General features: G+C 35.7%; 1 protein-coding gene across 1 annotated transcript in view; it reads left to right on the forward strand.

Moving 5' to 3' along the window:
- Window positions 1-13,019, forward strand: part of VPS13A (vacuolar protein sorting 13 homolog A) — an 85,855-nt gene that overhangs the window by 20,277 nt on the left and 52,559 nt on the right. Inside the window, exons 22-32 of the mRNA XM_026052005.1 lie at window positions 97-235; window positions 1,983-2,067; window positions 3,784-3,956; window positions 5,415-5,571; window positions 5,903-5,982; window positions 6,173-6,232; window positions 6,310-6,466; window positions 10,453-10,569; window positions 10,652-10,755; window positions 11,185-11,352; window positions 12,511-12,818. Coding sequence (XP_025907790.1) covers window positions 97-235; window positions 1,983-2,067; window positions 3,784-3,956; window positions 5,415-5,571; window positions 5,903-5,982; window positions 6,173-6,232; window positions 6,310-6,466; window positions 10,453-10,569; window positions 10,652-10,755; window positions 11,185-11,352; window positions 12,511-12,818 — 1,548 coding nt within the window. The remainder of the gene's footprint in view (window positions 1-96; window positions 236-1,982; window positions 2,068-3,783; window positions 3,957-5,414; window positions 5,572-5,902; window positions 5,983-6,172; window positions 6,233-6,309; window positions 6,467-10,452; window positions 10,570-10,651; window positions 10,756-11,184; window positions 11,353-12,510; window positions 12,819-13,019) is intronic.

A 13,019-nucleotide genomic window follows, 5' to 3' on the forward strand; every position in this document is an offset into this window, starting at 1 on the left:
TTTCAGATGAAAAGTGAAAAAAAGTGTAATTGAAGTGAAAAAAAGTGAAATTTGAGTTAATTTGCTCTGAAATAACCTGGATTATTTACCTAACAGGTTCAAAATGTCTGGACAGCTGCCTTTACTCTCTGTCCAAATATCAGACCAGAAGTTGACAAGTATTTTGGAACTTATTGATAGTATTCCGAAGCCAAAAAGTACTCCGGCTACAGGTTCTCCACCCAAAATGCCTGAGGTCAGATCTTTGGTATTTTTTTTTAACTTATTTCAGTAATAACTATCATAAGAATACTTTAGCTGTAAGCACTGTAGTTTTCAAAGGAGTAGAAAGAAATACAGAACATGTCATCTTAGTATTTAGCATTCTTAAACTTTAGTCATTTTAATTATGTATTTTTTAATTTTAGCCAGTTTTTGAGAATTAGAGATAGATGCCTATGAATTAGTCTTTGTAGCTGAAATTCTTGTTGTCTTGTTGGTTCAGAAATGATGTAATAGCAGAAAGTAAGAAAAATCATTTCTAGAGAACTTGACATATAAATTTTGTMCTGATGATTCCTCTGTATTTGTAATAAATGGAGGAATTTTTCTGGGCTCTTAGAACAAATTGCACTTCAGAATATATTCTTCTAGATTTTTGCAACCTGCAGTTTCCTGTACTTTGATGCATGAGGGCAGTCCATTTTGCTATGGAAGACTCAACTGATATTTTTACCAGCTGATTTTGTGAAGTCAAGCTTTTTATTTATTCCTCCTTGTTTTATTGTAATGTGAAGAGGCCCTTCCACAGATCAATGACTCGTCAAGACTTAGTGTATCCTTCTACAGACATGGATATTCATCTGTCCGTCCTGGTGTACCCATCTATAGACATGGTTATAAATTTACAAATTACTATGCAACTAAGTAGGCTGGAGACTACTGATAATTAAAATATGAAAAGTGGTGCTTTAGTAGCCTAGTAGGAAGTCAGGTTTAAAGGTGAATGTTACTCTGTTATTTTTAATTTTAAATTTTATTATTTTTTATTTTTTTATTAAATTTTATTAATTTTAATTTTAAAATTTCTATAGGATTTGGGGCTTTTAAATACTTGCCTTTGGAAACAGCAGTAACTGGGGAACAAACCCACAGATATTTGCATTTGTGCAAAGATATTCAAGAAAAACAAGCATGCAGATGATACACACATCTGTCTTGCCTTAGTGTTTAGTAGAAGGTACATTTATGCCAAATAATGCCTACAGAAATGCAGAGGATACTTCTTTTTACAAACTAAAAACACTACTACCTTTCTGAGGTTTGATGAGAAATCTGCCTTTAGTCAATGAACCTTTTGGCTGGTGGCACTAGAGCGATTTCATTCTGTAAAATATAATAAGAAGTGAAGATTCTTGTTTCCCTTCACCATTTAGTGATAAGCATACATTTTCAATTGCATCTCCAGTCTGTAGACAAATACATCACTTCGCAATCAAAGACTCTACTAGAATAGTATTCTACTAGAATTTCTCTAGATGCATTTAGAAGTTTGGAGAGAAATCTGTCTGCTGCAAACGTTTCCTAAGCAATTTTCCCTTACATCCCATCTGATGATCGCTTTTCTCTGAATTTGCCCCTTGCTAATCCAACAAAGGTCCAAACCTGAGCCCTCCCCAGGTTTTGTCTTTCCTGTATTTTCATATGATGTACTGCATCTATTAGTGCCTTTTAAGACTCAGATAACAAACTCAAGAGATTTTCTTCCTGGTGTATTCTCTCTAGTCTTATATGAATATGTAATATTTGATAATTCTAACAAATTTAAGACTGTGTTCTGCTCCTCCTTTTATTTTTAATAATCGTAATTGCTTAAATGTAATAATTTGCTCTTGTACCAGATCAAAATCTTTGAGTTGTGAAATTCCTAAGAAATACCAAATGTGAAGGCAGTAGCTGTGACCAGTGAATCTAACAAGTGTTCGTGACATTCTCTTTTTCAGGCTGCCATATCTCCAGTGCTGTCAGCACCGCATTTATCCCAGGGTGTGTTTTCTGTTTTGGACCTTCATTCGCTTACTGAGTCAGGTAAAGTGACTTATTTTAAACTCTGATTCAATAAATAGGCTAAAATACTAAAATATCCTGATCGCCTTCTATGAAGCAGTGACTAGTTGTATAGATGAGGGCAGAGCTGTGGATGTCATCTATCTGGACTTCAGCAAGGCTTTTGACACCGTCCCTCACAGCATCCTCCTGGGYAAGCTCYRAAGGTGTGGGMTWGATGAGTGGACRGGGAGGTGGATTAGGAATTGGCTCRRTGKCAGGGTGCAGAGASTGGYWGTCARTGGYGYGKAGTCCAGCTGGAGGCCTGTACTTAGTGGTGTCCCCCAGGGGTCAGTCCTTGGTCCGGTCCTGTTCAACTTATTCATTAACGACGTGGATGAAGGGCTGGAGTGCTCCCTCAGCAAGTTTGCYGAYGATACCAAACTGGGAGGAGTAGCTGATAGCCCTGAGGGCTGTGCTGCCATCCAGAGGGACCTGSACAGACTGGAGGACTGGGCGGCGAGAAATCTCATGAAGTTCAACAGGGGCAAGTGCAGGGTCCTGCACTTGGGGAGGAATAACCCTGGACACCAGTACAGATTAGGGGTTGACCTACTGGAGAGCAGCCCCACAGAGAGGGATCTCGGTGTCGTGGTGGAYGACAAGATGACCATGAGGCAGCAGTGTGCCCTGGTGGCCAAGAAGGCCAACGGGATCCTGGGGTGTATTAAGAAGAGCGTCTCCAGCAGGTCGAGAGAGGTGATCGTCCCCCTCTACACAGCCCTGCTAAGACCCCATCTGGAGACTGTGTCCAGTTCTGGACTCTGCAGTACAGGAGGGATGTGGAGCTGCTGGAGAGAGTCCAGCACAGGGCTACCAGGATGATCAGGGGCCTGGAACATCTGCCCTATGAGCAAAGGCTGAGAGAGCTGGGTCTGTTCAGCTTGGAGAAGAGGAGGCTGAGGGGGGACCTGATSAGYGTGTATAAATACCTCAAGGGAGGCAGTGAGGAGGAGGGGGCGGCCTCTTTTCAGTGGTGGCCAGCAATAGGACTAGAGGAAACCGGCACAAGCTGAGGCAGCAAAGGAAACATTTCTTGACAGTGAGGGTGCCGGAGCCCTGGCAGAGGCTGCCCAGAGAGGTTGTGGAGTCTCCTTCTTTGGAGATCTTTAAAACCTGCTTGGACGCAGCCCTGTGCCGTATGCTCTAGGTGACCCTGCGTGAGCAAGGGAGTTGGACTAGATGATCTCTGAGGTCCCTTCCAAACTTAAGCATTCTGTGATTCTATGATCTAATAAATAGTTTGAATTCCCTGTATTCATTTGATTTTCTTGAAGTAAGTGACCATATTTAGGCTATATCTTAAACTCTTCAGGTTGAATATCTATATATCCATTATATATACAATGTACAGTTATATATAAATACATTTCTTAGATTTGCTATTTACAGAACACTTCGTATTTTCTTAGTGCAGCAAACTTTTAAATGGTTATTCTTCCTCTTCATAAAGGCAAAGTAGGAAAATATTTGTGTGGTAAAACAGCTTGGTTTATTTGCTTATGTACTTAACTATGGATATATATGGATATATATGGATATACTGTAGAAACGGACTTTTGTAGGTTGCTAATTATGAGCTAGGTATTTCTACTTTTAATTTTTTTGGACAGAGACATAAAAATTCTAGGCCATGTTTCTGCTTGTTTATGTATATGTAATTATGTATATGTAATTTTGTTTTGAATTACTATTTAGAATCAGAAGAAGAATTTTATGATGCGCTAAGCAGTCCTGTGGAAGACCTGCCATTTTTTGAAGCCTCGTGTGGTTCCCTCAAGCGAGGCAATAGCACAAGACGACAAAAATTACGTAAACAAGAATCTATGAAGAATATGACAGATTTCCAGCTGACATTTGAAGTAGCTGAGGTAAATTTTTTATTATTACTATTTTTTCTCCAAGGTTCATTTTAACTGTAACTCTTTCCTGTTTGTTGTGTTCTTGAATCCATCCATGCAGAATTACTCATTCCCTGTTCCTTGCTGATCCTTGCTCTGGATTGGTCAGAGCTTTCTTTAAGCTAGGATTGTGCTTCTGCATTGTGAGCACTGAAATGCCTGTCCTTATTTCTTTTATTTCCCTATACAGTTGATGAATGAATTACTTTACCTTGCTTTTGCTCATTCATTCTGTTATTCTGTATGCATTTGTTTTGGTTTAACGTGTAGCTTCTTATACCATTTTTCAGGATASTACTGTGGTATATCGACCAGCATAATTTTGCCATTAATGTTTCATCTCATAGAATTCTCTCTCAGCTTCTGTTGGTGTCGTACCTAAATTTGTGTTTACCATAACCAATTTTATGTTTTAGTCTTGAAAAACAGAGTATTTTCCTCAGAGTCTAATCTCTGTTTCCATCTGTATCAATTGCTCACCTTCGTTCTGTAGTTAAAGCATCATGGCTACAATAAAGCTCCTGCTGCTTTTCACTATAAATAATGAGTTAACTTTTTATAAATTTTATTTTATTGTAGAGACTTGTAGAAAGGTTTCAAAGCATGTAACTATCTCTACAGCATATACCACACTGATATATAAATCCTAAAAATTTTTTTGTGTCAAGTTTCTCTTTGGGTTTCTTTAAAACATAGAGATGCTTCTTAAAGAAATGTTAAAGTGCTATATTTTACATTCTTTACTGAAAACTTGTGCCTTTTGAAGTCTCTTAAGCTAAAAAAGATTTTAGTAAGAATCATATACCTTTCTTTTTTCTTCATAGTTTAAAATAACTTGGGAGGTTTAGGTTTGTTTTTTCCTATTTGTAAAATAATAGTGCACTACATAAAGTAGATCACATTTTCTTTATTTTCCCTTGGTTATGAAAGAGATGATAATGGTGGGATCTAAGGCAGTTTAGCAAGGTATTTATTGAACATATTTGTCATCTATGAATGTGAATTCAGGAACTTCTGTCTGTTGATATTCAGCTTAATAATCTGTTATTAGCAGATTCTGAAGAAACTCCAGTAAATCTAGTAAGTTTTTTATGCTTGCTGAAAAATCCAGTTTTGACTGAGTTAAATTTTGTCAAATGATTTTTACAAAATTGATCTATTAAAAAATATGTTTAATGTAAATTCAACTCTGATATTGCATATGTACCTTTATGGTTTTTATTCTAACACAGTATCAAGCAGTACTGTGATTTTATTTCCTGAGTTGAATTTTTCTTCCAGGGCATTTACTCTATAGTGTTTCATGGTCAGTCCTATTATTAACTGGTGAAGTTTCTGTAAATATTCGAGTTTTTATAAAAGTTAATATGATAGTCCTATGCCATATAAGCAGATATATTATCACACACTTTTTTGTTTGTTTTTTAGGTTTTGATTAAATTATGTCGACTTACTAATAATATTGAGACACCTGTGCTGCAGCTTGAAGTTGTAGGCTTAGGCACTGAGCTCAAATTAAGAACATTTGACATGACCGCAAATGCTTTCCTTCGTGAAGTTTGCTTACTGTGCCCAGAATATATGGGTAAGCATTTTATACTCTGATCAAAAAGTACTTCATAATAGCTTAGCACTGTGACTTTGTCTTCAGAAAGCCTGTTGGGCTTTCTTTTGTCAACTGCGGAAGAACTCTCTCTGAAATTTGAATGAGAGAAGAAATAGAAAAGTTATTTTGGAGTTTGTTCTTTTATTAAAGATTTAGGCACTTTGTTCCAGTACTGCTGATTTTAGTAGAGACATCCAACTATTTTAGGGCTACACAAGAGGGTTTTCTGATTAAATAATAATAGAAATCTATTATTCAAATTTAAAGTATAATTAAAAATAAATGTTAAGAAAATATTTTTTTTGTTTAGATGATAATGGCAGACCAGTTTATATCATTACTACTTTGGATAATGTTGAGGATGATCTTCTCACTCTGGAATACATAAAGGTAAGGAAATAGCAAATTTTACTTTTGAATTGTAAGCCAGTAATTACAATTATACAGCCTTATCTAGAAATGTGACTGACTCCATAATAGGCTAACTTTTATATCAAAAGCTGTAGTAAGCAAGTTTTCTCTATGAAGTTTGCAAACTTCAGTTATGTTTGCTTTTTTGTATGTATGTTTGATGGAATAGGCTGATATTAACGGACCAGAACTCAGAACTACCTATCAGAATGTTCTACAGAAAATAAAGGTATGACTTTTTGAATATATATTTCCCTTTTTGGGGGGAACAGAAATACATTTTATAAAAATAATATGTTCTTTCAGGTGAATTTTTCTTCTCTCGATATTCATTTGCATACTGAAACCCTCCTAAATGCCATGAACTATCTGAACAGTCTCCTACCGAAACAAGAAACTAAAGTTGCAGAAGAACCAGTCCAGGAAAAGTTAGAGGAAAAGAAGGATGTTCTTAAGAAATTAAGTAAGTTTGTTGACTTTTTTTTCCCTTCTCTTTGTTTTTAATACTGTCTTCATTCACTAGAGCAAAGAAGAAAGCAGACAATATTTTACAGTTTCAGAAATCTGTCCATGAATTCTGAAATGAGAAACTTTGGCTAAGGTACATTTGTAGAGTCTTTTGTAATCACAGCATGGCTAAGCAAGTGTTAGCATTAGCTATGAGAATTTTATGGAATAGCAGAATATGCTGCCGATATTCCCTAGCTTTAAGTGTCTATTGGAGACTATACATTATAGGAACTTACGACTCAATGRCTGAAGGTAGGTGTTACAACTTTTGACAGTTTCTGAAGTAGACTCACAGAGTGTTTTTTTTTTTTTTCAAGACATCTTTAAATTCTCTTAATTATGTTAATTTCTCTTGAATGCATTCTTGTAACTTACAGTGTACTCCCATATAACAATAATAGTAATAAAAATTTTTTGCATCATTGTAGTTACTATTATAAAAATAAATAAATAAAAACCTGGGATAGAAGTCTAAGTATGTGCCAAATAGTTACCTCTTTTCAAAAATATCATAATTACCATTTTCTTCCAATCACTAGTGGAATGACCTTGTACTGTGTTTTTCTTCTTATCATCAAAGTACTTTTGTTGACTGAGGTTTGCAGCTGATGCATGTATCAATTTATTAACGTATGTGCATTAGCTGTAGACATTAATGTGAAATAGACACTACTGTATCTCATTGCATAGGCTTCAGTACCGTTTTGCACTGATTTCCTGAATGGGTTAATGCTAATTGATGCCAGTTTTTGTAGGTATAATTTGTTATAACGGCCRCTTTGAGTTGTCATATGGGATTGAGAGTTTACAGTACGCTTGCCAGTGTATCAGGAGATCTTTGAATTGTGGAAGCTATGAGAGCATTTTCAATCATTTGTCGTAATATGTTGATAATAACATTCATTAATATCATTAATAGAGGGGTTAAAGTGAGATAGGTAGTATGTACATTCCTGCAGTTTGAGAGAGACCTGTGAGTCTCCATATGTTTGTCAGCTCAGAAGAGCTCTGTAGATAAGTCTTTTATGTGTGTAAATTCATTGCTCGTAGCCTTCCTCAGCCTTTTAGATAAAAGCATTAGCATTGGTGCATCCTGAAAAGGTATGCAGGCAAGTCAGTTATCTGATAATTTCAGTCCCAAAGAATTATGCTGCTCTAACAAGGTCAGTGCAACTCATGGCTTTCCATGCTCCAATTGGCCCGTATAACGGTCACCTTTGCTGAGCCCAAGGCAAAAGAGAAATTGTCTGTCTCTCCAGCAGTAATTGTGGCTGGCTTTTTTTCCTCACTTTTTGAGGCAGTGAGCTTATGTAAAATATTGTCTTTTTTTTTCTGAGAAGAACTGATTTTTTTTTTTGTCTATGATTTTGGTTATTTCCATCTAAGGAACATCCATCTCTTGTAAGCAAACTACTTGTTGTGAGTTTATTCTAAGAGAGGTCAGAGAATTTGTGGGGTCTGATTTGTATATATTGCCATATAAAAACAAATGTCTCCATTGTTTGAGCTCGTTTCTAGGAACTAACTTGTTCATATAAATGCTTACGTTACACAGTGGTGAGATCTTTTTAAAGCTGTCTGCATTCATTGACATATCAAGCATTTTGAGATTAGCTTCAGTGCTGGTTCAGTATCTTTAAACTGTGGGTATTACATTTGCCATGGTGATTTTCAAGAGTGTGATTTGTGCAGACTTCATAAATGTTTGTAAAATAGATGTGTTTGTAATGGCTGTGCATGCTTACATTCAGTGACTGATTCTGAGCTGTGTAGGTTGAAAGCTTTTGTCATGCAAAACTGATGGACTAGTAATTTAGTTGTTTTAGTTTTTTACAAGAAATGCCTATGATGCATAGGTAGTATTTTCACTGAGCAAAACAAAAGGCTGTTGGGGGTACAGCTCTTTTGGGAATCTGAGATCGATTGGTTCCTGTATATATTTTCATCTAAAACATTTGCTAACTGTTTAACTGTTGTGAAAGATACTTGTTATATTTAGAGTAAATTAGATTGCTAGCTAATGGAAAGAAGAAAAGATTTGTAAACTTTGTTTCTGGGGAGGATGGGTCTCCCCAGAAGGCCTTAGGAATGCTGTGGGCTCCATTGGAGTGGGAGAAAAGGATTACATAACACTTGACCACTGTCTTTTCGCTGACCGTATTTATTGTTCCATGGAAATTTTATGAAGTTTCAATCTTCAGCTAGTCCCTCAAAGGTGTTTTGTATGTCTCCGTTGAATAATAGGGCTTAGAGAAAAGGGATGAAATAAATATTTTGTGAAAAAATATTCTTCCACTTATGTGTGATAAGGTGTATTAATTTTTAAGTTTTTTAACTTTCTGTATGCAAGATTGTTCTAGCTCATGGTGGTTGTTGGATTTCTCTGATAGAGACATGTCTGGACAGCAGCTGAAATACCACTTGTGTACCAGCAGGAACATATGTGTGATTGAACTTAATGAGTTGTGTTCTGTGGTTTATTGAATTGTGAACAGAATATTCAGCACTCGCTACCCTACTGCAGGCAAACACTGGAGTGTGTGCTGGTAGCTGATGAAGTCCTTGGATGGAAAGGATGAAATGAGTTTCTTTACTAACAATTTCTGTGCTGTTTATTGCTTAGATAATAGGCATTATATTTCTGAAAAGCATTGTAATGAATGGCAACAAAGGTTTTGAAGATTTCAGCATAGTTTTTGGCTGATTTAGCTTGGATGAGGAGTTTGTCTCATACTAACATATTAGAAAAAAAATCAGGCCACTGCAATTGATATATTTATGGAAACATAGTTTGATTCTGAGAAAACCTTGCTCACATGTAATATTTAGGTTTTCAGACAAGATATTTTAAATATGCTGTGAAAAATTGTTTTGAACTTTTATTAATTTTAGTTTGGCTACTTTCAGCTTCACTTACAAGATTTGTGTAAAAATTTGCCATTTATAAAGTCCCTGAATACAGGATATGATATTTTCCTTTGTCTTTTAAATTAATATGTAGTGTTAACTTCAAATTTCAGAAAAAGTGGATCATGTTGTTGATTGGATCTTGTGTCATTTGGCCTCTATGTTTAGCATTGTAGTTGCAGCTAGTTTTGTGCGAGTTCAGTCGTCTCCATTAAAAATGAAAAGAAGATATTTTGGTTAACAATGAAATACAGTATTATTCTCCCATTCAATTTTGGAAACAAAATGAAAATGGAATGCAGATAAGGAGAATTTTCCTAAAAACAAGCATAAGAGTTATGCTTATATTTTCTATAGGTCTAGAGGTTGTCTAAACACACCATTTTTCTTCAGCATCTAGTTCTATTAATGGTTTTCCTTTGTTTAAAAGTTGGTTTTAGAAAACATAGGTATTTTAAATTAAAAAGTCACTTGCATTTTATAAATAGGACTATTTGGAGCAAATGATGACCAGTAGCTCAGGTAGGCTGTTATTACTGTACCATAACAATTCTGTTATGCCAGGTAAACTGTCTAGTACTGAATATGCTATGACAGTAATGCATTCCACCAAGCAGACGTATATGAAATATGCCTATTGTAGTTAATAAAATATTAGTGTTGAATACGCCTCAAGCGAAGTACTTGAGGGCTTCAGTGTGTGTATAATTATTTTCTTTTGAAAAAACATTCAACAGTATGAATGTTGTACATTAAGCCAGTGCTCTAGACTTTTCACCAACTAGGCTTGAGAGTAAGGTTATTAAAATAATGTTGTCCTTTTCTTCTGCTTGGAGAACTCCACTTTTTATACTTTTCTAGTCCATATCCTTTTCTATAGCTTGTACTTAACTATCACTTTGCTTTAAAGTAAAATAATTTTAAAAGTCTCAAAGACATACTTAAACATTTTTAATTCATAGCAGTGGCCCCAAATTAAAATTATTTCAGTGTTGTTATAAGAAACAATACCTGTATCTGTATTTCCCACAGCATCCAAAAAATCGAAGTATGAAGATATTGTTGACCTCAATATCTGTGCAGACTTATCCTGTTTACGTGTTTTTATTAGAGAGAAAAAACAAAGAATATCTGAAATTCATATCGAAGGTGAGAACAAAATTTTCATCACAAAATGACAGAACTTCAAAACCAGATTAGTATCTAAATTTTATATGTAATATTTTTTAAGGTCTGGATAGCCAAGTAATCATGAAAAAAGCAGCAATGGAAGTGAATGCAAAGTTAAAGAATATCATTGTTGTGGATTCTGATGAGATGGCATTATATAAGAAGGTATTGTACATCTTCTTATTTTTGATGTAGAGATGTTAAATTGAACTCCAAAAAATCACTCAGCTGTGATTTCTACACTGCTTTATATGTTTGTCAGAAACAAACATTCTTTTCTACAGGCATAACAACATTCTGTTTTCCCCCCCCTAAGAAAGTCAATGATAGTTTGATAAAAATTGATTTTGTTCAACTGTGATGGCTACATGCATGTTCAAGCTGCAATTCTGCAATTTTTTTCAACTTAGTCAAAGATACTGKTTTTTTTTGTTTGTTTGTTTTCTTGGAGGAGGGTTGTTTGTTTCGTTCTTGTAGTTTGTTTTAAAATTGAGGTAGTTAAATTGAAAATAATAAATACTACACTGTGTTTTGGTGTTCTTTCTCTTTAGCAGCATACCTTTTTACCTTAGAGATAATTCTTTTTTTTCTAAGGCTCTTTACATCACAGGAAAAGAAGTCTTCAACTTTAGAATGATATCTTATGTGAATGCTACAGATGGTATTGCATATACAAATATGGATGTTGTTGACAGTCGTATTTACCTAACTGTTGGTTGCATTCAAGTAGTTTTTGTCAACAAGTTTGTTTCCTCTGTTTTGGTAAGTTAAAATTTTCATCTGTTGTCTCTCTTAGAATACAGTTACTGTAAGATGGAAATGGCAAAAATGCATGTGGGATGACGTTTATTTTGTAAGAACTTTTATATCATAGAATCATGGAGATTGGAAGGTACCTTTAGAGATCATCCAGTCCAACCCCCCTGCTCACGCAGGGTCACCCAGAGCACGGGGCACAGGGCTGCGTCCGAGCAGGTTTTAAAGATCTCCAAAGAAGGAGACTCCACAACCTCTCTGGGCAGCCTATGCCAGGGCTCTGGCACCCTCACTGTCAAGAAGTGTTTCCTTAAGTTCCTGTGGAGCTTTTGGTGCCTCAGCTTGTGGCCGTTTCCTCTAGTCCTRTCGCTGGCCACCACTGAAAAGAGGCCGCCCCCTCCTCCTCACTGCCTCCCTTGAGGTATTTATACACRCTGAYCAGGTCTCCTCTCAGCCTCCTCTTCTCCAGGCTGAACAGGCCCAGCTCTCTCAGCCTTTGCTCACAGGGCAGATGTTCCAGGCCCCTGATCATCCTGGTAGCCCTGCGCTGGACTCTCTCCAGCAGCTCCACATCCCTCTTGTACTGGGGAGCCCAGAACTGGACACAGTCTCCAGACAACCTCGACCCACTGGAGACGCTCTTCTTAATGCACCCCAGATATATTTTTGTAAAAGCTTAGTTGGCATTGGCATTTGGGCTAATTATTTTTCTTCCCGTGCTTGTTGTTGTGGAATGAAAGGCTAAACAAAATAGAGTTTTTTGTTGCTTTGTTTGAAGAATTTGTGACAACTTCTACATGTGTATTCAGTTCCATGTTTATAATGCTGGAATATAATTATTAAACYGTGAAAGCTAATGCCCCTTTCCTAAATTATACCAAGAAAATTTGTCTTTTACTCTCCAATTGAATAAGTAAAACATAATTCATGCAAATCATTTTACATGCTCATTGATGTTAGTGTCTTATTTGCTAAATATTCAGTATGGGAATTCATTTTTATATAGGCATATTATATTATTTCTTGGGATGATATAGTATTAAAGCATATAAATAAAAGTAGTAGTACATAATACTATCCTAATATATTTTAAATATTATGATTCATGTTTTTTAAAAATAATATGCTTTTTATTATAATTAACAAGAGCTATGTTTTTCCTAGGCTTTTGTAAATAACTTTCAAGCTGCCAAAGAAGCAGTTACTGAGGCAACTGTTCAAGCAGCAGAGAAAGCAGCCACAGGTGTAAAAGAACTGGCAGAGCGTAGTTCCCGCTTGGCACTAGATATCAATATTAAAGCACCAGTTGTGATCATTCCGCAGTCAGCAATGTCTGCTAATGTGCTGGTGGCTGATCTTGGTCTAATCACTGTGAAGAACCGATTCGTTATTGCTAAAACCAAAACACGATATACTCTCCCACCTGTTATTGACTCTATGACAGTGAAATTGAGTGAACTGAAGTTATACAGGTAATATACTGCCTAAGGTATTTTTTTAAATTCATGTAATTCTTATGGGATATTTCTGTTGAAAAATTTTGAGAAGTTCTCTCTTGAAATAATTAATCCTTGGTTGTTTGGTTTTTGCATGTTATATATAAAAGCATTATGGTTTAGRGAAAATCTTACATCTCTCTTTTAATTGAAGGGAATGTCTACCTAGGGAGCATA

This window comes from Nothoprocta perdicaria, unplaced genomic scaffold (assembly GCF_003342845.1).
Source record: "Nothoprocta perdicaria isolate Ctin4 unplaced genomic scaffold, notPer1 scaffold_82, whole genome shotgun sequence".
Classification (NCBI taxonomy): Eukaryota; Metazoa; Chordata; class Aves; order Tinamiformes; family Tinamidae; genus Nothoprocta; species Nothoprocta perdicaria.